Raw genomic sequence first — 23,310 nt, forward strand, 5'->3', positions numbered from 1 at the left:
AGTTTGACAAAATCCAAGCCTTATCTAAAAGATGCTAAAAATGACAAGTTCTGTCATTAAATTATTAAAATTCAGACGCCTAACGAGAAATTGTAAACAGGACCTATCAAACTTCATCAAAAATATTATAGGAAAATTTGGATTTTGGAAATTTGCATTTCCATTTTTTTTCATTGTAGCAGTTTCACTGCTTAAAATGGTGTACAATGCATTTTACCCAATTCAACATAGCTCATCAACGCGGATCTTCTATTTGAGCACATTGTCATTGTTTTCAAAAAAAATGTGAAAAGTTTTGGTTGTCAAATTTTAGTGCGTAGTGACAAGGCATTTTTAAATTTTTCTAGCAAGTCTTTACAAATTCTCTTCAAGGCTGGATTAAGGGTCAGCTTTCATAAAGGTTTGCAAAACACGCCTTCCCAAAGTTATTCAGTCCCTTTATTTTCCTTTAAATTAAAAACCGAATTGTTCCCGAATTATTTTACTTTTCGAATTAAATTTCTTACAAGACGGCAACTTGCATAAACAATGTAAACGCAGCCTGAGTCAGAATAATGAAGACTAAGATAAGGAACAAGATCATAAATAAGTTTATAGGTCTCCTGTCATGTTTGCTCTTCGGGTTATCGGATCCTGGCTCTTGATGATCGGACGCTGATTCGGATTTTGTGATTCCGTAATTGACATTAGTGCCTTTGCAGTACAAAGCGCAGTAGTTTTGTCCGGTTTCAGAGGCGCAAAATGTTTCTCGGCTTTCTAAAAATGAAGACGAAACTTAAACTGATATTGTGAATTTGTGATTTGATTGAAAGGAAAAACAGTATACAGCTCTACTGGTACTCTAAATCCCTTGTAGGCCTCTAAGAGGATTATTCTAAGACGAGTTCAGAAAAAAATAGAAAAATTTTACAAGGTATTTTGGTTAATTTATTTAAGAGTAAATTGTGGAATTTGACATTTTTTTTGGGGATTTTCAGTTTGTACTGCATAAGTTATCTTTTGTAGGGCTTGTAGTCTCAGCCTCTATACCATCTATATTAAGTTTCCTTAGCCTCTATACCATCTATAATAAGTTTCAGTGTAGGACCTTTCATGTACAAACAAAGCCATATGATAAAGTGCTAGTTTCAATTGGCATTGAGTGTAAACGACTCTATCGTTTTTATGAAGTCAAAAATAATCTGAAAACTCTTTTTTTCCATATGTGTTATTGATCTTTATGGTACATCTTTATGATATTTTTATGATTTTATAGACAATCAGACTTATTAGTACCTACAGACGTTTTTGCGGTTTCTTAACGAATTTTTAGTTCACCATCTTCTGAACTGATTTTTAGTTGCTGACCCTTAAGTTTTTCTCTTATGAAAAAAGAAAGTTTGCTATCGTTTCTGTGTACTGTGTGCAATGCTGTTTTCCTTGATGTAAAAACTTAATGGGTTAGAGGAGCAATATTTGAGATAGAGGAGAAATCAATTGCAGATTTTTTACCTGGTAAAAAATTATTAGAGAAATACATGCCTTATTGAAGAGAGCCGTCGGGCTTTTTTGGGACTTAACTTCGCCTCATCTCAGTTCGTTACTCAAATGGTACAGGTTAGTGGTAGTTTTGAAACTAAAGCAGGTATTAAAACTAAAGATGGTGTTTTAAAAGAGTTCTGATCAAAAGGGAGCTTAGGATCTTTTTCTTAACAGCAGGTTTTTGACTACCTTTTTTGAACGACAGGCTGAATGTGTTCACCTTGGTTGGTATATAATGTATAACCCCATGCATACTTTTCCATTCAACATGTCGCCGCATTCTTTTCAATATATCAAAACTCCCAGGCAGAGATCCCACACCGAAAGTCGATATTTCCACCGAAAGTCGTGCAAGTATATTTACCAGAAATATCAGAGAAATTTACATAAAATCTAGGGATAAGTTCTGCTCCTCCTCCCCACCCACCATTTTAGTGGGCATATCATTTTCCTCCCCCAGGAGCAAGTGCTATAAATTTATTACGAAGACCGTTACCTCGCTATGCCTTGTTAAAAAACAGTTATCATCTAAGAAAGCTGCAAGATCCTTACAAGATAGTTGGTACGATTAGGTTTACTATTGCATGCGAGTTTTGAAACACTCCTGCAATATCTTGCAAAATATGACTTGGTTCTGGAATAGGGCAACTTTTGCATAAGCAGCATTAGCGAATAACTAACTGACAGAGAAGATCAGAGCAAGAAAAGAAAAGAGTCCAATTATTAGAAAAAACCTGCCTGTCATGTTGACATTCAACTTGTTTTGTATAATAAATTCGGCTTCTTTGTCTACGCAATTTTTAATTGAATTATGTCCTCCAGTGTCTGGCAGTTTTTGATTCATGTCCAATCTTTTGCTGTGAGAACTGCCGACATTTTTTCCTTCAGCCCCTGTCCAGAGGATAAAGAATGCAGCGACTTGAAAGGCCCTCAAAATTTCACCTAGACAAAAAAAAGAGATTTTCCGTGAAGCGAAAGCCATCTTTGATCTCTTTTGGTAAAAAAATATCGGAAATTCGTTTTTGCGTCACAGTAGTTATGTACCTCTCCTTCCACCCCTGTTACAGGAAACGTGCCATATTATTTATACCCCTAAGCGCCAAACTCACGTGCCATAATTTTTCATACTGATTTACTATGTAATATTACATATCAGTATGCAAAATTATGGCACGTGAGTTTGGCGCTTGGGGGTATAGATAATATGCACCCACTAACCCACTAAGCTACCCACTAATATGCTCTCGCACCCGAGGGCGGTGTCAAACGGGAAAGATCCAAATTACCTTTTTGTGTTTTCAGTTTTTTAAAATCATTGTTTAGTGTATTGCGCACATAGCATCATTAAAACAGTGTTGTACAAAGCGATAACAAAAAATTTAGAGAAATGACATCAGCAGCTTCGTTATTTGTAAACCAAAATGTGTTCCAATGTAAATGCTGATAAAATATACTCACCTGTTTTCATTTTCTTCCGTATTTTACGTCCCGTAATTTGTGAGCCACGATAACTTAAAAGTGTGCAACACTCGGTTAAGTTTGGCCGAAACACATGGAAAACGCAATAAGAAAAATGATAACTTTTCTAGTTGCCAGGATTTAAAAAATGTTCTAAATATATGTTAGAGCACAAATCTTGGCAACCCGAGCACTTTAGTGCCCTGGCAGGAAGGTGCTTGCATCTAGTTGCATGAAGGGCTACTATGTAACTGTTAGAACAAAATATTAGTTGCCTGAGGAACGTAGTGCCCTGACACCAGGGCGCTAGCGCCCGATTGCTGAGCGCGAGGTCCGAGGGGGACTAAGATTTTGTTCAAACGTATTCAAAGAACCAAACAGTAAGCAAGTGTTGAATTTCATCTGCAATTGAAGTTACGAGTACAATTTTCAGATTAGTGAAAGAAAAGTTTTCTCCAATTTTTCTAAATTTTTCATGTTTTTCAGCAATTTCAAACATCTTTTTCTTTAATTCCTCGTCATTGTCAAAATCTTCTGACCCAATAGACCTTTCGATGCAAGATCAGAGACGGCAATATCGCCAGATAAATGCACATTTCCACCCCTGATAAGTTATTGTTCGCGTTTTCAATACGATAAATGGACTTATGGATTGAAAGACTGAACTTAGACTCACAGAACTGAACGCCTAATTTTTCCCTGTAAACTCAAAATGTCCTATCGGACGCTCGTTTTAGTACAAAAAATGTACTTTCACTTCTTTTGTTCTAAGATAAATCTTTCAAAGTTACTTCTCTTTTTCTGAACTCTTCATTTGGAACATATTGTACTCTCCATTTGGAAACGTACATTTCCTCAATAACCTCTGGTGAATACAATTGAACATCGACTTATACAACACGATTATGATCTCTATAAGAAGTAACTAAATTTAAAATATTTGTTGTTGAATAACTTTGCTTGAGACATATCAAAAGGGAAAACATCCAATTTATCCTGTAAATTTTCGAATTTTTCAATTTGGGATGGCGAGAGAGCGCAAACGGACAGGATCAAAATTATCCTTGATGCTTTCAAGTTCTTGAAATGGCGTTTACTGTAATTCTCACATACCACCAACAGAAGACTGTTGTTTCAAGCGATTACCAAAAATTAAGAGAAATGACATCAGCAGCCTTGTTTTTTTCAGGTGAATCAACGTTCATGCTGATGAAATAAACTTACTCCTTTGAATTCATTTCCAATGAAATGTGTCCTAGTTCAAGAGCCAAGATTAGCTTAAAAGTGTGCACCACTCGGTTTAGTTTAGCCAAAACACATGCAAAACCCAAAAATGCGAGCATTTTAGAGAATCCAAGGTACGATTTTAACGGTCAGTAACACTTGGAGGCAGAGAGTTTAGTTCAAAAGAATGAACTTAGACATAAAGAACTAAAAAGTTTTTTTTTTATTGCCCTAATTTAGGACACTTATTTTAGAGCAAACAATTCGGCTTAATCAGAAATCTAACTTTTGATCCTTGAATCAAACAGCTATATATAATTGGCTGCTTCGCTGTCGGAGACGGAGACATTTGGTTTATTTCAACTCCTGTATAATTTTACGAAGAAAAATTTTCTTTCACCAATCTGCAAAAATTGAACTCTTAACTTCAATTGAAATTCAACATTTTCGTACCCGTTGGTTCTCTATATACGTTAGAAAGGAATCTTACTCCCGGGCCTCTTGCCCAGCACTCAGGCTTAAGCGCCCTCGTGTCAGGTCCCTAAGTCCCTCGGCCGACTAGGAATTTGTTCTAACATATACTTGGGTGCTAAAGTGCTACTTCATCTGTAATTTAGCGGCAAATAGTTTCATCTGTATTTTAGCGGCGTAAGTTAAACAAGTGTTGTAATCAAAATAAGTTTGTAATCGACTCAGTTTTGGTTCCTAGCCTCGGAAAAACTTGGTTTTTATTATTTGTTCCCCGCTCCCCCGACGCAATTTCTATTTTTTAGAATGATTTTCTGTGTCATGACACGTGCTCTGTAATTGGGGTTGACATACTGTACTGGACGGAGGCACAGACGCAAAAAAACTTTCTATGGTTTTTGACATTCGTAGTTCCAAATTTCTTTCTATTTATTTTTTTTGTGAAATGAACTCTAATGGATCTAATTGAGTTCTCCTAAAAAAACAGGAGAAGAAAAATTGCTACGAGGTGATATGAAGTGAGTTGATTAGCCCTTAAGTTTAATTTTTGTCTAATGTGTGATACGAGTACACGATTTTTTCCCCATAAATCAGAAAAATTAACTGTGTAGACGCTAAGCTTACGAGGCTGCTGAAATTGGGTCAACTAGACAGCTTTCATGTAAGAAACAAATTTTTTCTTAACCAAAACATGGTTTTATTTCTTTTTACCACACATTTGCTTAAACCTTTTCGGCCAAGTCAGTCGCTTATGACTTGGTTATGAATTATCAGTTTATGACCTGCTTGCTTACTCGGACTAATAGAGTCTCACTTTTGAGATTTTTTTATGGCTGTAACAAGTGGCTGCTTCATTTATGCCCTCTCTTTTTTCAAAACAACTAAAATAAACTTTAGAAAAGAAAAAGCAGTCTTACAACGAACTCAAAACAGGAAACTTATTCTTTTGTTGACTAAAAATTAAATTCTCGTGAATATAGAGTGGTTTTGCAAAATGTTCAAGATCTGTCCCCCAAGCTAAGTGGGCATAACAAGAACCATAGGGGACCGAATCAAAATTGGTCAACAGAATCACTATTTTTTTTCAACAAGTGTCCTAATAATATTGTCTACTAACGATGGCTATCTTGACAGATTTTGCAATAACCTTGACAGATAGTCGTTGAATATGCCAGAATCCCGCACCATGAGCATCGATGTGATAAGATTCTTGCAAGATAAGCGTCGAAGTCTTGCAAAAATTTTGAAAGAAAAGTGGCGGAAACATTATGCTTTGGGAGCGAGAGTTCCAGTCAATGGGCTCAACTAATAAAAAAAACGATAGTTGAGTAAATCAGTCTCAAAAACGCAGCAACGCTGATCTTGTAATTCTGTTGCACGATAAGAGTCCGGATCTTGCATCTTGTAGGATAACTGTTTTTTTTGCAAAAATCTTGAAAGATCTTGCACTATAAGCCACGAAGTTAAACTAGGGATTTTGTATATGTGAATGCATTAATCTAAGTCTCGCGTGGCCGTGAATCTTGATGCCAGGTGCATAGCCCGAAAGGGTTATTAGTATTTATATTCTAACCTATTTAGAAAGATGAATGTCTGAAAATCACAAAATATGCGCTCAAATATTTGAAATCGAGAATTTTACGAATATTTGCGAACTCTTATTTCGATATTTTTTGGCTAAAAAGGAGGTATTAATGACTAAAAGTTTGTTTTTCTGTACCATCATTGAGCGGAGCAGTAACCATTTTTGTGGCAGTTGACGGTTGAAATGCGTGTTACCTTTGGTTCATGACAGAATTTTACCTTTGGTTCATTAGAAGCAACTAAGTTTAGAAACATATTTTTCATGAGAATTTTACAATCCATCACATCATATAGCAAGATACAATTTTTTTGAGTCTTGAGCTGGAAAATTTTTCATTAATGCGAAAGTTTTTTAAAGTTTTTTTCATTAAACTTCTTTTGTTTGGGAATAGCACCTTTGGAGGTCAATAGTGAAAAAAACTTTGATGCTTCAAGGTGTAAAATAGGTTTCTTTTATCAGCTCTTTTTTGGCTCCTGTTATTTTTGAAACTTATGTGCAACAATTTTGCCTAGCAAAAATGTTTTCTTTTTATTGCTCGAAGAAAAGAGTTCAAAACCAATGGTTCTCGTGCCCAAGAGCAACATTAGCTTAGAGCAACAAATGCTAAATGTAACACTATGCACCATGCTCTTGTTTGCTTCATTTAACATAAAATTCATTTACAACAAAATTTCTTCCTTTTTGAAACCGCAAAACATTTTTTGTGTCAAATTTTCTCTTAAAAAAGACAATAATAATTGAAAAAATTTTCTGTTAATCCTTTGTTACCTGAGTTAGTAGTAAATTTTTAATTTTCAAAATTCATTATTTGAGAATTTCATTTTTTTACTATTTAAACAATACAAGAAATGTCTTTTATAGCCGACAGCGTTTCATTCAACCATTAGAGTTGACGTTCTTTGCCTTTGAATGTATTTCTTATCCATGTAATGAATTAATTTGCAATGGACAAATTGTTATTAAAAATAGTACAAACTGAAAGCATTTATCCATGGAGTACTTCAGTCCACAAATATGATATGTATTTATTTTTTAGAAAAGTTCCTCGAACAATATATTATAGAGATTGGCTCGCAAACTTCAAGAGACAACTGACTATAAATCAAGATTATAAAGGTCAATAAAACCTAAATAGTGGTTTTTCCAATACACGTTATCTAATGCTGCTTGGTTGATTTAACTAAGTAAATAAGCGCCATTTGCGAAATGTAAGTTGCAATCATACGGCGATTGCTGAAAATCTTTATTTTATTTGAAACCGTGTGAGGATTGTTACCGGGTTATTGAAATGAACAATCTGAGCAGCGAGAAAAGTTTTCGTACGCATATAGTCTGTTCTAATGTTTTTAAAAAGGTCAGAAAAAATTCGTTTAATCTAGTTTTAAGTAAATATAACCACGATATGTACAGATTAGGGTGATTTTTGGCTAAATATTTTTAAGTTATCTTGAAAATTGTTGACCGATTATGATCAAATTTTGACGTCAATAACATCAGACAACAAACAGTTAAATGAGCATCGAAAAAACTTTGCCGTCTAAAACTCTGTTATTATTTTGTATGTTAGTACTTTGTACGTTGCTTTCACTATGCGTTTTGAACAGATAATACGATGCTATGTATTGATGAATTCACATTCGAGCTACGTTTTTACTGAGTTTAAATTTGATATTTTTGAGGACCCATGGTCCTCAATGTTGCCAAGGAGTTGGAGATTTGAAAAAGTTTCTGGTAATATTATCACAGCAATTTTTTCTTTGTCCGGAGTGAAAACAAAATATGTCTGCATGTTCGCTTCTTTCAACATAGAACTAAATTACAACAAATTTCTTTAAGCGCTTCAAAAGATTCTTCCTTTTTAGAACCGCAAAAAAATTTTTTGCTTCAACTTTTTCTCTTGAAACAAACCTTGTAAAAGTAAAAAAAATTCTGTTATTACCTTATTACTTGAATTGTTAATTTCGTCAAAATTAATTATTTGAGAACCCATTTTTTGTACTTTTTGAACAATACAAGAATTGTCTATTATAGCAGACACCTTTTCATTCAACCAATTAAGTTGACGTTCTTTGCCTTTGAATGTATTTCTTATCCATGCAATGGATTAATTTGCAATGGACAAATTGTTATTAAAAAAAGTACAAACTAAAATTATTTATCCATGGAGTACTTCAGTCCACAAATATAATATGTTTTTATTTTTTCTGCATTTTTAAGCATTTTTTAAAAACTTTTTTGCCTTTTTTAAGCATTTTGAATTACTCGTTTTAAGTTGGTTTTGGCCGGTGGTTTTGTAAACAATATCTGTTTGAAATTATGTCCATTTGTTGGACTTCTTATTTTTGGTTTTAAACACATCGTAGGCATTTCTATTTTTTAGATATTTCAAAATTCTCTGATAATTAAAAGTTTGGTCAGCTATTTGCAGAATTCAAGAGAAAACTTACAAACTTGGCGAAAAAAAATTATGTTACAGCTTTTCGATAAATTTTTTAGCAATGCATTGTCTAATCACACTTTGACCGAATGTTTTCATTTCAATGAGAGTGAATGAATATTGGAAGTTGGGATGCAAAAAAGCTTTGCTCTACTCTTTTGTAAACCAGATTTTATTATCAGTTGTCAATATAATATTGTATTATTGCCCAACCGTACAAGTCTCTTTCAAAAAATTTGCATGACCTTTCGTGCGAGGGTTTGTGTTAGTGAGGAAAAACCTGAAGAAGCGTTGAAAATTTCGTATCAAAATTCACCTCTTTAATCATTTTTCGTTGAGCAACTTTTATCAACAACATTAGGCTTTGCTTCTCGATATATGACACCGTTCGGCCGGTGGGGGGGGGGGGGGGTAATAATCTAACAGTTGAAATGAATTGAATTTCAGCTCTTAAAATTAAGGTGCCATCTTTTGGATGATGACATCTTAAATTTTGGTTTGCATACAGATTGAATTTTGTGGTCAATTTTTGCTGACCGTTCTCTGAACTCGATTGCAGTCTTTCTGCAGAAAAAAATCAATCGCTGACAAAGTTTTGAAAGGGCTTTTTGTTACGTTGTCTATTTTTTATCAAGTGCGTGACAAGAAATTGAAGAACAGATTGGGTATTTCAACTGGATAAATCCTAGGGTCATTTGGGCTGCATCCTGGGCCAAAAAAGAACAACAACCACCCCCAAAATTTTGGACCCAGTGTAAATAAAGGCAATCAAAGTATATTGGTATTGTAAGCCTACCCCTTACCCATTTTATTTTCCCTAAATATGGGAGTTCTATAGTTCGTCAACATTGATTATTTGAAATATGTTTGTTTGCGGAGAATGAAAATGAATTTTAATGCCATTCGACTACAAAAGATTTTACCGTTATTATTTTATGCAAAATTTTGTCAGGCTTGAAACTTCTTCTGTGGAAAAAAGTATTTACTTATTGATTATGTGACCGATTTTGTGAATAAATTTACCCAATATTATTCCATCGCTCGATATCATTTGGTTTATGAATTTTTAATTTGCTAGGGTTTTAAGACTTTGCGGAGTTATTTGCTAGTCGTGTTAATCGTTGTTTTAATGTAATTATTGTTGTTACTCGGCCATTTGCAACTTTTTATTTTTCGCTAAATCGAGCCCTGTATAAAAGATATCCTGACCTTTTTTTAACCCTTTCACTCGTTTTCCTTACGTTTTTAGGAAGTTTTCCCTAAATTTGGTAAAAATTTCAAAACATTTAGACTTGGATCTCACTTAGACTCAAATCATATCCAAAGATTGCATTTATAGCTACATGTTTTGACAGGGACCTGCGTTTAGAGTTTTATGTTCACTCGGCCACGACTTGTATGGCACGGGACTGCTGGATGAAAAAAGTGACCTGGTCATAGTTCTGAATTAGTACCGACAATATACATGCAATTAAACTTGCCCAGTACTGGTGTACACTTGCTGCTTAATCCAGGACCTAACTTATTGTACATCTGACTATCATTAAATGCACAGACCAGATTCTTTAAAAAAATTTTCCGTCAATTTTAAAAAGCTTTACAAACGAAAAATTAATCATATATTTGTCTAACTGTTACCCAAGTTTAGCTTTCGACTTATGGAACGTTTCTTAAAAATCTGCTGAGTTTTTATTGCCTAAAATTAAACTCAGTTGTATTGCTCACAACGTCTTATAATGAATCGAACAATGTTTTTTTATGCAGTTCAAAGAATTTGAATTGTAATGGTGCGCTGTCTTTCACATTTCTTGGTTCACACTTTATTGCCTTTTTTTGTCAGTGGGAGGTCCAATTGGAGTAGTGAGAGGAATGAAAACCGCGTAGTTTTAAAGCGTGACAACTTTTCAAAAGACAGTGACAAAAGACGAACTAATTGTTTTCAAAGACTTCGACGCTATTTGTGTTCATGAAGTAAAAGTTTTTATTTTATTTTTTAGATCTTGCTTGTTTTGTTTCGTATTAGTTTTTGTTGTTTTTCTATTAAATCTAATCAATGATTGTCTCAGTGACTATCTTCAGACATGTTCAATTTAAATTACTGATTTGACTTGAAATTAACGTTTATAACGACTTTGACACTGACTGTCTTCCATCTTTTGTAGTTCTTTTTTGTTGTATTATAGAGAGCTCTTAGGGGCTGGCTCTATTATGCGTCCCATTTTGATAAGTTCAAATGTTTTTCGTATATAACAGTTTTCACTACTTTTACATCACTTGCTCTCTAAGCTTTAGTTTTCTTCGGATTTTTTGCTTTTGCCAATTACTCTTAACGATGATAGTTGTCATCGGCTCCTAACAAAACAAACATGAAATTATATAGTTTTCTTCAAAGCAGAACTCTAGGTCGTAACGATTTTGACACTTTTACGAAAATTATTAGTAAATTTTCTGGGATTTAGTAAGTTCTTGTATCTGTTCTTGTTGTTCTGTCACCTGGTCTCAATCATGATTTCTGTGCCTTCATATCAAATTTGCAACATATAAGTAGTTGTTTTCTTATCTGAGAGTTTTCGTGAACTTTGACAGGACTTGCATTCGAAGAACATTACTGTTTTGTGTTTTTTTAATATAACCGTTTTTGTAATTGTTTTTCGTGTCTTGTCGGATAGACCCATTAATGATTGATCGCAATTGTTGCTTTACAATTAGTTTTAATTGACTTTAATCAAGGGTTTTTGTTTCGTGGTTCTCCAATTGTTGTCATTTAAGTTTTTTTGTACTGTCTGATGATGGATGGTTAAATAGATGTTGAAGACTTCAAGCTTTAGTTGAGTGTTTCGTTGACTCCGATGCCTCTTGTTTTCAATAATATTCGTAACAATGGTTATATAATTCCGCTTGTGTTGTCAATTTACATCGTCTACGGCGGCTTTATGCAAACTTTCTGTCTGCTGTCTAAACTGTATTTGTGTAAAGGTCTTGTAAGGTTGACTTTGTTGGGAAAATTGACTTCGATAACACTATTTCCTAAAATGGATCATAAAAATAATTCTTCAATTTTTGTAGTGTTTTCTCTTCCCTACTTTGGTGGACGTTTTGAAATTTGTTTTGTTTGGTAAAGGAGGCATTCCAATAACGAAACTGATAGTATTCCCTTCAGTTATTTCAATTCTTTGGATTGTATATCAGGACCCTTTTCGTTACGCTTTCTATCTTTTTTGGTCAAGCATTGTCGTTTTATGATTTGAGTTTTTTATGTGAAATTTAAGCAAACATTTTTTATGAGTCTGGTCAAAAGTTTTCAAAAGTCGGGTTGAGGTCTTTTATGGGTTGAACGCAGTTTTTCATGCACTAATCAGTGGTCTGAACATGATTGGAGGACAAGTCAGCAATGAGACCTAAATTAAAGTTTTTTTCCTATGACTCGATCAAATGAATGAGCCCCAAGCATAATCACTTCAAAAATGAAACGAAACTTTTTTCATAAGCAGTTTTAGTTTATTATCAAACAGTGTACGAAAAAATCATATTTGTCACTGCATTTACATGGCTGATCTCAAGGGAAACAATTAAACATAAATAAACGAAACTTAATTTATAAATGAAGGTTCCTCTCATTGCTAATCGCATGCTGGCTAATCTAAAATCGTATGCTGGGTTTTAATTTATAATTGTACGTTTTTGCGGCCTAATGTTGTTTTGGACCCCTTTTTGTTACTTAAATAAACATTTTTCAATTTTTTCTTATACTTCTCTTTTTTCTGTTTTTTTTTTCTACCAAATTACGCTATTTGATGCTTTCGTAAGTACTTGAAAAATGCCTTTTTAAAAACGTAACTCTTGTATTTTTTCTTATTGTCGTCTTTGAAGAAACGTGCTCGATATTTAAACAAGCAATTTAATTTGAAATCACTGCTTTAGTTTTCTTAACTAAACGGGGTTGGGCTCTTTATTTGATTGGTATGATTTCTCGGTTGGCACACAGATATTGTACACTATGGTACCGAAAAGCTACGTACACTTGAAGATTTTTTCATATGCATTATAAACATCAAATTTTACAACATTTCGGGTTGAAAATTGTTCTCTAATAACGAATCATTGCACCTTTGGCTTTTTTAACGTCTAGCAGACGGTTTGTATAGTTTTCATACTGGTTTTTGATGACATCGGGGTAATTTTCGTTCCAAATTTTGAGACTTTTTCTTGATTTCAACGAAAAATGTCTGTTTTCAAAATCGGTGCTTCAAAATCGCCCAAAAACTTTTGATTGAATTTAGAACTGGACCATATGCCGGCCATTCCAGCACCTTTCACTCCTTCTCTTGGAAAAAATAACTTTGTCGTAATTTTTCAAAATTTCTAAATAACGGGCAGCGTTTAGCTTGTTTGGACACTTAGCAAGCATTTTCCGTTCACCTGATTGTATTGCACCCCATAATATAAGTGATCGTTCATTTGAACTCAATTTTTTTTTTCGAGAAATCGTGTTCCGTTTCTTCGAAAAACTCGAACAATTCCGTCACTGGAGATGCGCACCCTTATTTTATCAGTAAAAAACGCCATTTTGCAAGTAAGAGAAAGGCTATTTGAGCATCATTTTGATACACCATTTTGAATGAAAAGATTTGTTTTTTATCATCAAACTAATTTTTTTTGCAAAACTCAGAAAAGTATTTTTTCTTGTAGAAACTCCATATTTTTTGAGAACTCCTCTAACTGTAGCTCGGGGAATATTATCGTAGCGCGAGAAAACTGATGCGCTCCAGAGAGGTTTTGGAATCTTTTAAAACATCGTTTACTAGTTTCTCCTTAATTTTCTAAATTTTACAACTTTTTTCACGCGTTAGCTCAATTCATGCTTATGAAGACGAAACATGACTTAAAAACTGAAATCATGCTGTACCCAGTGATCCGATTCCCGGAAACCCTGCCGGGAAACCCGGGAATCTTATAATTTCTCGGCAATCTTGGTGGGAAACCCGGGAATCTTATAATTTCTCGGCAATCTTGGTGGGAAAACCGGGAATCTAATAATTTCTCGGTAATCTTGGCGGGAAACCCGGGAATACTATAGTTTCTCGGTAATCTTGGTGGGAAACCCGGGATTTAATTTTTGTCCGGTTTTCTTTGTGGGAAACCCGGGAAGCCCGGTAATCTTGGTAGGAAACTGGGGAGTGTCAACTTTTCCAATGATCTCAGCCGGAAGAAAGAGAATAGTAAGTTTTTTAATTAGTTAAGCTGGAAACCCGTTAACGTTGACGTTTTCTGGCCAAGCATGAGATTGTCGATTCAATAAGTAACATAACCCAATAGACAATAAACATTATCTCGTAAACACTCCTACAGTTTTCTTAAAAATTCAACACTATGCACCGTATATGGTTTAACACAATAATGCTCTTTGAACCCTAATTTTGGAACCTTTGACTCTCTGAGGTAACCCAGTGCTCGAACCCACGACATCCACGCCAAGTCCACGCAAGATCTTGGATTTCCACGATACCATTTCCAAGTCCACGCAAGATCTTGGATTCTTCAATAACCACTCGAGGGTTTCCAGGATCTTGGCAGGAACTTTCGTGGTTTTCGAAGTTTTACTTTTGTTTACAAATGCTTCTTTTACATCCCCAAAAATTTTCCAAAGACAAAATTTTGGTTCGATTGCCTTGCATAACAGTAAAAACTTAGAAAAAAAATAAAAAAAACATTTTTTTTTCGAGCCCACAGCAGCGTTTCTAAGATCTTGAAAGGATCTTGACAAGATTTCGCGTGATTTCTCAAGATTTCGATTTCTCTTTTTTTTGTCAAAACGGTGCCCTATCAGTGCCAGTTTAACTCAGAGAAAACAAGTTTTTGTTTGACGATAACGAAAAAAATGCTTTAAGGCTGAAAAAATAATTATGATTGAGTTCATGTCTGACCAACATACGAAGCCCGAGTTGTAACCTACGAAGCCCGAATTGACTTTAATACCTAGATGCCTTTCATTTCTGATTGGCAGGCTTGCAATCTATACATTTCCTCAATTTGTGATGAGGAGAATATTTTTCAGGAATGATAATTCAGTTCCCGAATTCCAGACTTACACGATTTTGTCCGTGATGGAGGTGATATAGTAGAGTTGTCAAGTCTATGCTTCAGATAAAGTAATAACTTTTTCCCCATTCAGTGATGAGTATCTCCACAATAATTTTTGGAAAGGTCTCTATCTTTTCCAATGGGCCTCGTAGCAAAACGTATCCGTCCATGAGCGATTTTTTTTTATTTGAAACACAACTTCTCTTTCCGAAACGTCTTCACATACAAGGAGAAGATTGTTTTCTTTTCTAGATAGATCAGAAACAACTAAACCGCTCCTCACAGAGCATGTAAGCTGTTGATGCATGTAGTGTAATGTGTTTGTCCTGAAAATTTGTTGTCGAACGGTTATATAAGGTTGATTCCTGAATAACATGTCTATCTTCAAATTTTTTTGATTGTGTTGTGTTTTGGTAAACGAAAAGGATTTTCTGCGTGCTATTTGCGTTTTCCATACAATATTCAAGTCCATGAAGCAAACTATACCAGTGATTGCTGTTAATTCAACAATTTACTTTTTTCATGATTTCGGCAAATTTCGGAGACGGTTGTTTTGTGTCAAACACACAAAACATCATAGCCTTCATGGCGAGGTGCGAATTTTTTCCCACCTCATCATGAATGTTTGACTCAACCAGGAACGCAAAGATAGACTGGAATTAGCCCCAGAAACACGACAGTTGTGCCATTAAACGCCGTCAAGCGTGTTTTTCGGCAATTTTGGGCTTTTAAAATAGCTGAAAAAGTTGGGTGTGATTCAGCAATTTGCTAATAACACCCAGAGTGCTCTACCAAATAAAAGAGGTCACTGGAAAACTGGATTACAGTAATATAGAAGCGGTAACGACATACGGTCCTCAAGTAGCTTCCATTTTTTGAAGTCTTGCAGATTTAGATTTATAGAGGTACAATTTGTTGTTTTAATGATATGTAGTCAAGTGCTTAGCAGAATTCTACCAACATAGTCTCATTGTATTGGCATTGTAACCGTCTGGCTTGTCTTATATTCTACTATCCTAATTCGGCCTGGTAAAAAAGTTATTGGTTGCTAAGTTTTAAAAAAAGTCACCATTTCAGGTGATATTGGTGTTCACCAAATATGCGTACCTCAAAATACCATAGTATTCCTACATATATTGGTTTGTTGGATTTGTATTGTAGTGGAGAGTAACCCCATACACATTTTCAACTGGTTTTATGGAGTTGAATGGGTCATTTTTTGCTCTGTAGGCGCCGAACCTCGGCTTTCGGCCAATTTCGACCAATTCGGCGGTGACATAATGTTGAAATTTTTTGTGTCACGATTACAAATTATAGTGTTTTAGATTGCTCAGTTGATGGGGAGTATCACTTTAATTAGATTGTACCTTTTTTTACTAGTTTTGAAGATTTATTTCAGCGAAACTTGAAATTTGGTAGTCAAAATAGGTCATTTGACCAAATTAATGAGTGAAGTGGTGTTGTCTGCAATTGTACAAGTTTTTGGGCGTGCGTTTTGTGTTTTCTAGGCACTATTTAGGTTGCTGAAGCTAATTATATCAAACAATGGCATTAATTCAACAATTTTTCTTTTTTCACGATTTCATCAAATTTCTGTGGTTGTTGTTTTATGTCAAAACACACAAAACATCATAACCTTCATGATGAGGTGGGAAATTTTTTCCCACCTCACCATGAAGGTTTGCCGTGATCTAGAACGTGGAATTGGACCAGAATTACACCCACAAATACGCGGGGAACGCTGTTTCACGTCATTTTTCGTCAATTCCGGAGATCTTGGGCTTCGGTTTTAGCCCAAAAAATGGGGTACAGAACAGTACTTTGTTAATATCTCCTAAAGTACTGGACCAAATTAAACGGGAGTGGTCACATTTTGTTGGTGGCGAACCCTTCTTGATTGCGTGTTTTGGTTATCCCCGAAAACGGCTCGGCTAAAAAGTTATTTTGGGGTAACTTTGCGAAAACTGCCAATTTTAGTACATTTTGGGTCACCCAAATTTCGGTACCTTAAAACAGTGGATTTAAGGTACATATTATAGTGTTTTAGAATCCTCAGATAGTGGGGAGTAATTCCCTGTACAAATCATAGGGTGTTTTCTGGAGTCTCGAAGGTCAATTTTAGCTCTGCAGCTCATTTCTTCTTCCAATTTGGGGTCCTGGTACGACGCGTTATTTTTGGAATATCTCCTCGTAGAGTGCACCGATTTTTGATTTTATTGCATATTTGAACGTGTCATGAGCCGAGCTTTCAGCCTATATATATTACTTATAGCGTTTTCTTGACCAGTTTGGAAATATTGACCGGTAAAGGGACAGGCAGTTTTGGCCATATTGGAGAGAAGACCCACCTGCCGAGTCAATGAAAACTTGGTGAAAAATGTTGTAGAAGGTTAAAATATGGCTGGGTAGATCCCCTGTGACATGGCAAAGGTTGTCACAAAATTTGGTTGTTATAACCAAACTCCTTGGTTATGAGTTTGATGAGTTCAGATGAGAAGACTTCTGCTTCTGAAGCATATGGTACGGTACCTTTATTCCTTAATATCTCCCGATTGAGCCGTTCAATCAAGATTTCATTTGGATATTCTAGTAGCATTTTTAATGAGCTTTCTAACAGTATATTATACGTTTCATATGTTGCTCTCACTTTCGAGATATTGACCATTGCAGATCAGGTCATTTTGGCCCAGGAGGACCACTTCTTCTCCACATTTTGGGTCAGATCTTGGCTCCAGATGGCCCAATCACTCCAAAATTGGCCGTGTTATGTCTGGTATAATGTCCTATAACTTATATCAACCGTTAATGTGGATCAATAATCGCGAACCACATATTTATTTATATTTACTACTAATAATCTAGTAATCCCGTCCCATAGGCGGTTTTGCCGCAAAGGTGCGCCCCGTTGAGACGCTGGTTGGTCAGCTCCCCCCCCCCTATTGCACCTTGTCTTTCCCCATAGGATCTCTAGGAACAATCTGTGCTGCGCACAGACTTTTGTGAGCGTTCTTGTGTGTGTTTTTGGTGTTTTAAATTGACGTACTTCTCATATGTATACCTCATTTCAGGTTGTTATAAATATGTCAAACTTTCTGCAAAGTTATAAAATTCCTCGAAAGAGTGAAAGATTGCCATATTACCAGTCTCAATCCATTGAGATATTTGATCACCCGCTGGCCGAAAAGGTCAGTTCTGAAGTTTTTTAATGCATGTATGCATGTACGCAGCAATGCTGCCGAGTTATAGCGCGGGAGACCCCTGCATTTTCTCGGTAGCATTAATGGACTTTTTCTTAAGCATGCAAACATCAAATAACATGTAATCTTGGTTCTATGGACTACTAAACGTGTTTGATTGCCCTCAAACAAAGCTTGTAGCAATTATATTAGTCCTGTTGGTGTGAAACTTTTCGCTTGACTGATTTTTCGTTCTCAATGCTGGATAACAGACAGCCCCAATCGGGGATTAGGTGCTCGTAAAGCCTTTCAGCTCACTAGTCTTCAAGTATGCGATTCATAGAAACTGTTTTGGTGACATACTTACATATACATATACATAGACATATACATAGACATATACATATAAGCATAGACATATATGCATAGCATAGACATACATATATGCATAGACATATACATATAAATAAATGATTTCAGGAATATGAAATCAAAAGTTTTGTAGGCTGGATACGCGTAGAATGCATGCATCAAATTTTTATTCCGGGTAATTTTGAAAATTTCACTCTATTTTAGCCAATTTCACTCTATTTTAGCCGTTTCTTTCGTTTTCTCGAAAGAAGCATTCTTTTTTTGGACAAAACTCTCTATTTTTCGTTACTAAAAACGGAAATAGGATTTTTCTTCTGTTTAGGGCTCCTAAAATAGGCTTTCAGTGCTAGTCAAGTGAATTTTCTGTCATGAAACATCCTGTAAGTGGCTGGACTTGAAAACATTTTTCAAAACGCTTAATGCTTCTTTTTTTTTAGAAAGTTTTGTTGTCATTTTTCGGTCAAAAAGTTATATGAAGTCAATGTGCTTGCAACCCTGGTTTTCTAGGCTGGATACGTGTAGAATGCACGCGTCAAATTTTTATTGCGAATAATTTTGAACATTTCACTCTATTTTAGCCGTTTCTTTCGTTTTCTCGAAAGAAGCATTCCTTTTTTTGGACAAAACTCTCTATTTTTCGTTACTAAAAACGGAAATAGGATTTTTCTTCTGTTTAGGGCTCCTAAAATAGGCTTTCAGTGCTAGTCAAGTGAATTTTCTGTCATGAAACATCCTGTAAGTGGATGGACTTGAAAACATTTCTCAAAACGCTTAATGCTTCTTTTTTTTTAGTAAGTTTTGTTCTCATTTTTCGGTCAAAAAGTTATATGAAGTCAATGCGCTTGTAACCCTGATTTTCTAGGCTGGATACGCGTAGAATGCATGCATCAAATTTTTATTGCGGGTAATTCTGAAAATTTCACTCTATTTTAGCCGTTTCTTTCGTTTTCTCGAAAGAAGCATTCTTTTTTTTGGACAAAACTCTCTATTTTTCGTTACTAAAAACGGAAATAGGATTTTTCTTCTGTTTAGGGCTCCTAAAATAGGCTTTCAGTGCTAGTCAAGTAATTTTTCTGTCTTGAAACATCCTGTAAGTGGATGGACTTGAAAACAATTTTCAAAACACTTAATGCTTCTTTTTTTTTAGAAAGTTTTATTTTTCGATGAACAAAATGTTTTCCTTATTTTTTGCTTTTTCTCAATTTTTGGCACAAAACGCAAACATACTGGTCTAACCAATTCTGAATCTGCAAAAGATTTGGTCAGAATAAGTGTTTTGGAAGAAAAGTTAGATTTGTGGTGGAAATTGCAATTTGCCGCACAAGACGCTAGTAGTATAAAAAAGTGACTAGAACCTCAACGGGGGGGGGACGGACATTTTTGGAAGCCTGATTTTCTCAAAATAATTCAAGGGCGACCGAAGCGAGCCACAACCGCTATAACCAATCTTAATACATGTGGGTCGCCACCCCCCCCGGGCACCTCCGCTCATCTATATACTACTGACGCTAAAACTTACAGGCTCAGTGTTTTCGTTATTTTTTTGCTTTTTCTCGATTTTTTGTACAAAACGCAAACATACTGGTCTAACCAATTCTGAATCTGCAAAAGAATTGGTCAGAATAAGTGTTTTGGAAGAAAAGTTAGATTTGTGGTGGAAATTGCAATTTGCCGCACAAGACGCTAAAACTTACAGGCTCAGTGTTTTCGTTATTTTTTTGCTTTTTCTCAATTTTTGGCACAAAACGCAAACATACTGGTCTATCCAATTCTGAATATACAAAAGAATTGGTCAGAATAAGTGTTTTGGAAGAATATTTGGATTTGTGTTGGAAATTACAATTTTCCGTATAAGACGCTAAAATATAAAGTCTCAATATTTCAGTTAATGTTCGCTTTTTCTCGCTTTTTTGCGCAAAACGCAATCATACTAGTCCAACCAGTTCTGAATCTGCAAAAGAATTGGTCAGAATAAGTGTTTTGGCAGAAAAGTTGGATTTGTGTTGGAAATTACAATTTGCCGTATTATAAGACGCTAAAATTTAAAGTCTCAATGTTTCAGTTAATGTTCGCTTTTTCTCGCTTTTTGGAGCAAAACGCAATCATACTAGTCCAACCAGTTCTGAATCTGCAAAAGAATTGGTCAGAATAAGTGTTTTGGCAGAAAAGTTGGATTTGTGGTGGAAATTACAAATTGCCGTATAAGACGCTGAAATTTAAAGTTTCAATGTTTTCGTTAATGTTTGCTTTTTCTCGCTTTTTGGCGCAAAACGCAATCATACTAGTCCAACCAGTTCTGAATCTGCAAAAGAATTGGTCAGAATAAGTGTTTTGGCAGAAAAGTTGGATTTGTGGTGGAAATTACAATTTGGCGTATTATAAGACGCAAAATTTAAAGTCTCAATGTTTCAGTTAATGTTCGCTTTTTCTCGCTTTTTGGAGCAAAACGCAATCATACTAGTCCAACCAGTTCTGAATCTGCAAAAGAATTGGTCAGAATAAGTGTTTTGGCAGAAAAGTTAGATTTGTGGTGGAAATTGCAATTTTTCTCTTCACCCCACGCTCTTTTCAGTAAATTTTGTTCTCATTTTTCGGTCAAAAAGTTATATGAAGTCAATGCGCTTGTAAACCTGATTTTCTAGGCTGAATACGCGTAGAATGCACGCATCAATTTTTTCTTGCGGCTAATTTTGAAAATTTTACTCTATTTTAGCCTTTTCTTTCGTTTTCTCGAAAGAAGCATTCTTTATTTCGACAAAACGCTCTATTTTTCAATACTATAAAGAGAAATAGGAATTTTCTTCTGTTTAGGGCTCCTAAAATAAGCTTACAGTGCTAGTTAAGTGAAGTTTTTGCCATAAAGAATCTCGTAAGTGGCTGGACTTGAAAACATTTTTCAAAACGCTTAATGCTTCTTTTTTTTTAGAAAGTTAAGTTCTCATTTTTTGGTTCCAAAAATAGTTTGAAGTCGATGGGCTTGTAACCCTGATTTTTTAGGCTGAATGCGCGTAGAATGCACGCATCAATTTCTTCTTGCGGGTAATTTTGAAATTTTTACTGTGTTTTAGCCTTTTCTTTCGTTTTCTCGAAATAAGCATTGTTTTTTTTGGACAAAACTCTGTATTTTTCAATACTATAAAGAGAAATGGGAATTTTCTTCTGCTTAGGGCTCCTAAAATAAGCTTACAGTGCTATTTAAGTGAAGTTTTTGCCATGAAGCATCTTGTTTGTGGCTGGAGTTGAAAACATTTTTCAAAACGCCTAATGCTTTTTTTTTTTAGAAAGTTTCGTTCCCATTTTTCTCTTCAAAAAATAGTTTGAAGTCGATGGGCTTGTAACCCTGATTTTGTAGGCTGAATACGCATAGAATGCCCGCATCAATTTTTTCTTGCGGGTAATTTGAAAATTTTACTGTGTTTTAGCCTTCTCTTTCGTTTTCTCGAAAGAAGCATTCTTTTTTTTGGACAAAACTCTCTATTTTTCAATACTATAAAGAGAAATAGGAATTTTCTTCTGTTTAGGGCTCCTAAAATAAGCTTACAATGCTAGTTGAGTGAAGTTTTTGCCATGAAGCATCTCGTTTCTGGCTGTACTTGAAAACATTTTTCAAAACGCTTAATGCTTCTTTTTTTTAGAAAGTTTCGTTCCCATTTTTTGGTTCAAAAAAGAGTATGAAGTCGATGGGCTTGTAACCCTAATTTTGTAGGCTGAATACGCGTAGAATGCACGCATCAATTTTTTCTTGCGGCTAATTTTGAAAATTTTCACTATTTTAGACTTTTCTTTCGTTTTCTCGAAAGAAGCATTCTTTATTTGGACAAAACTCTCTATTTTTCAATGCTATAAAGAAAAATATGAATTTTCTTCTGTTTATGGCTCCTAAAATAAGCTTGAAGTGCTAGTTAAGTGAAGTTTTTGCCATAAAGAATCTCGTAAGTGGCTGGACTTGAAAACATTTTTCAAAACGCTTAATGCTTCTTTTTTTTTAGAAAGTTTCGTTCTCATTTTTTGGTTCAAAATACAGTTTGAAGTCGATGGGCTTGTAACCCTAATTTTGTAGGCTGAATACGCGTAGAATGCACGCATCAATTTTTTCTTGCGGCTAATTTTGAAAATTTTACTCTATTTTAGCCTTTTCTTTCGTTTTCTCGAAAGAAGCATTCTTTATTTCGACAAAACGCTCTATTTTTCAATACTATAAAGAGAAATAGGAATTTTCTTCTGTTTAGGGCTCCTAAAATAAGCTTACAGTGCTAGTTAAGTGAAGTTTTTGCCATAAAGAATCTCGTAAGTGGCTGGACTTGAAAACATTTTTCAAAACGCTTAATGCTTCTTTTTTTTTAGAAAGTTTCGTTCTCATTTTTTGGTTCAAAAAACAGTTTGAAGTCGATGGGCTTGTAACCCTAATTTTGTAGGCTGAATACGCGTAGAATGCACGCATCAATTTTTTCTTGCGGCTAATTTTGAAAATTTTACTCTATTTTAGCCTTTTCTTTCGTTTTCTCGAAAGAAGCATTCTTTATTTCGACAAAACGCTCTATTTTTCAATACTATAAAGAGAAATAGGAATTTTCTTCTGTTTAGGGCTCCTAAAATAAGCTTACAGTGCTAGTTAAGTGAAGTTTTTGCCAGGAAGCATCTCGTAAGTGGCTGGACTTGAAAACATTTTTCAAAACGCTTAATGCTTCTTTTTTTTTAGAAAGTTTCGTTCCCATTTTTTGGATCAAAGAATAGTTTGAAGTCGATGGGCTTGTAACCCTGATTTTGTAGGCTGGATACGAGTTGATTGCACGCATCAATTTTTTTTTATAGGAAAACAATCCTAATCAAGAGAAGTCGAGAAAGCGTGGCTTCGAAAACGTCTTTCATGCACCAATCTCATTCCAGTTTTCGGAGTTCACGCCGACGATTAAAGGTACAATGGGCGCCGCAAAACTGGAGCTGAGGGAACTTTACCCAAAAGTTGTGAAGGTCTGTTTCTTAAACTC

General features: G+C 35.0%; 1 protein-coding gene across 1 annotated transcript; it reads right to left on the minus strand.

The window, feature by feature from the left end:
• Positions 1-473: 473 nt before the first annotated feature.
• LOC142350850 (uncharacterized) lies at positions 474-3,120 on the minus strand. Its single transcript, XM_075402822.1, has 3 exons — positions 2,980-3,120; positions 2,260-2,463; positions 474-756 (listed from the first exon to the last, which is right to left on the minus strand). The coding sequence occupies exons 1-3, from the start codon at positions 2,987-2,989 to the stop codon at positions 503-505; spliced, it is 468 nt and encodes a 155-aa protein (XP_075258937.1). The 5' UTR covers positions 2,990-3,120; the 3' UTR covers positions 474-502.
• Between the last annotated feature and the right edge of the window lie 20,190 nt (positions 3,121-23,310).

Source organism: Convolutriloba macropyga, chromosome 12 (assembly GCF_964194025.1).
Source record: "Convolutriloba macropyga chromosome 12, txConMacr16.3, whole genome shotgun sequence".
NCBI lineage: Eukaryota > Metazoa > Xenacoelomorpha > Acoela > Convolutidae > Convolutriloba > Convolutriloba macropyga.

Bases quoted from the DNA above. Each gene is read 5' to 3' on its own strand.
- LOC142350850 (XM_075402822.1), bottom strand. The intron at 757-2,259 runs GCAGGTTTTTTC...CTTCATTTTTAG, and splicing joins GTTGAATGTCAACATGACAG to AAAGCCGAGAAACATTTTGC.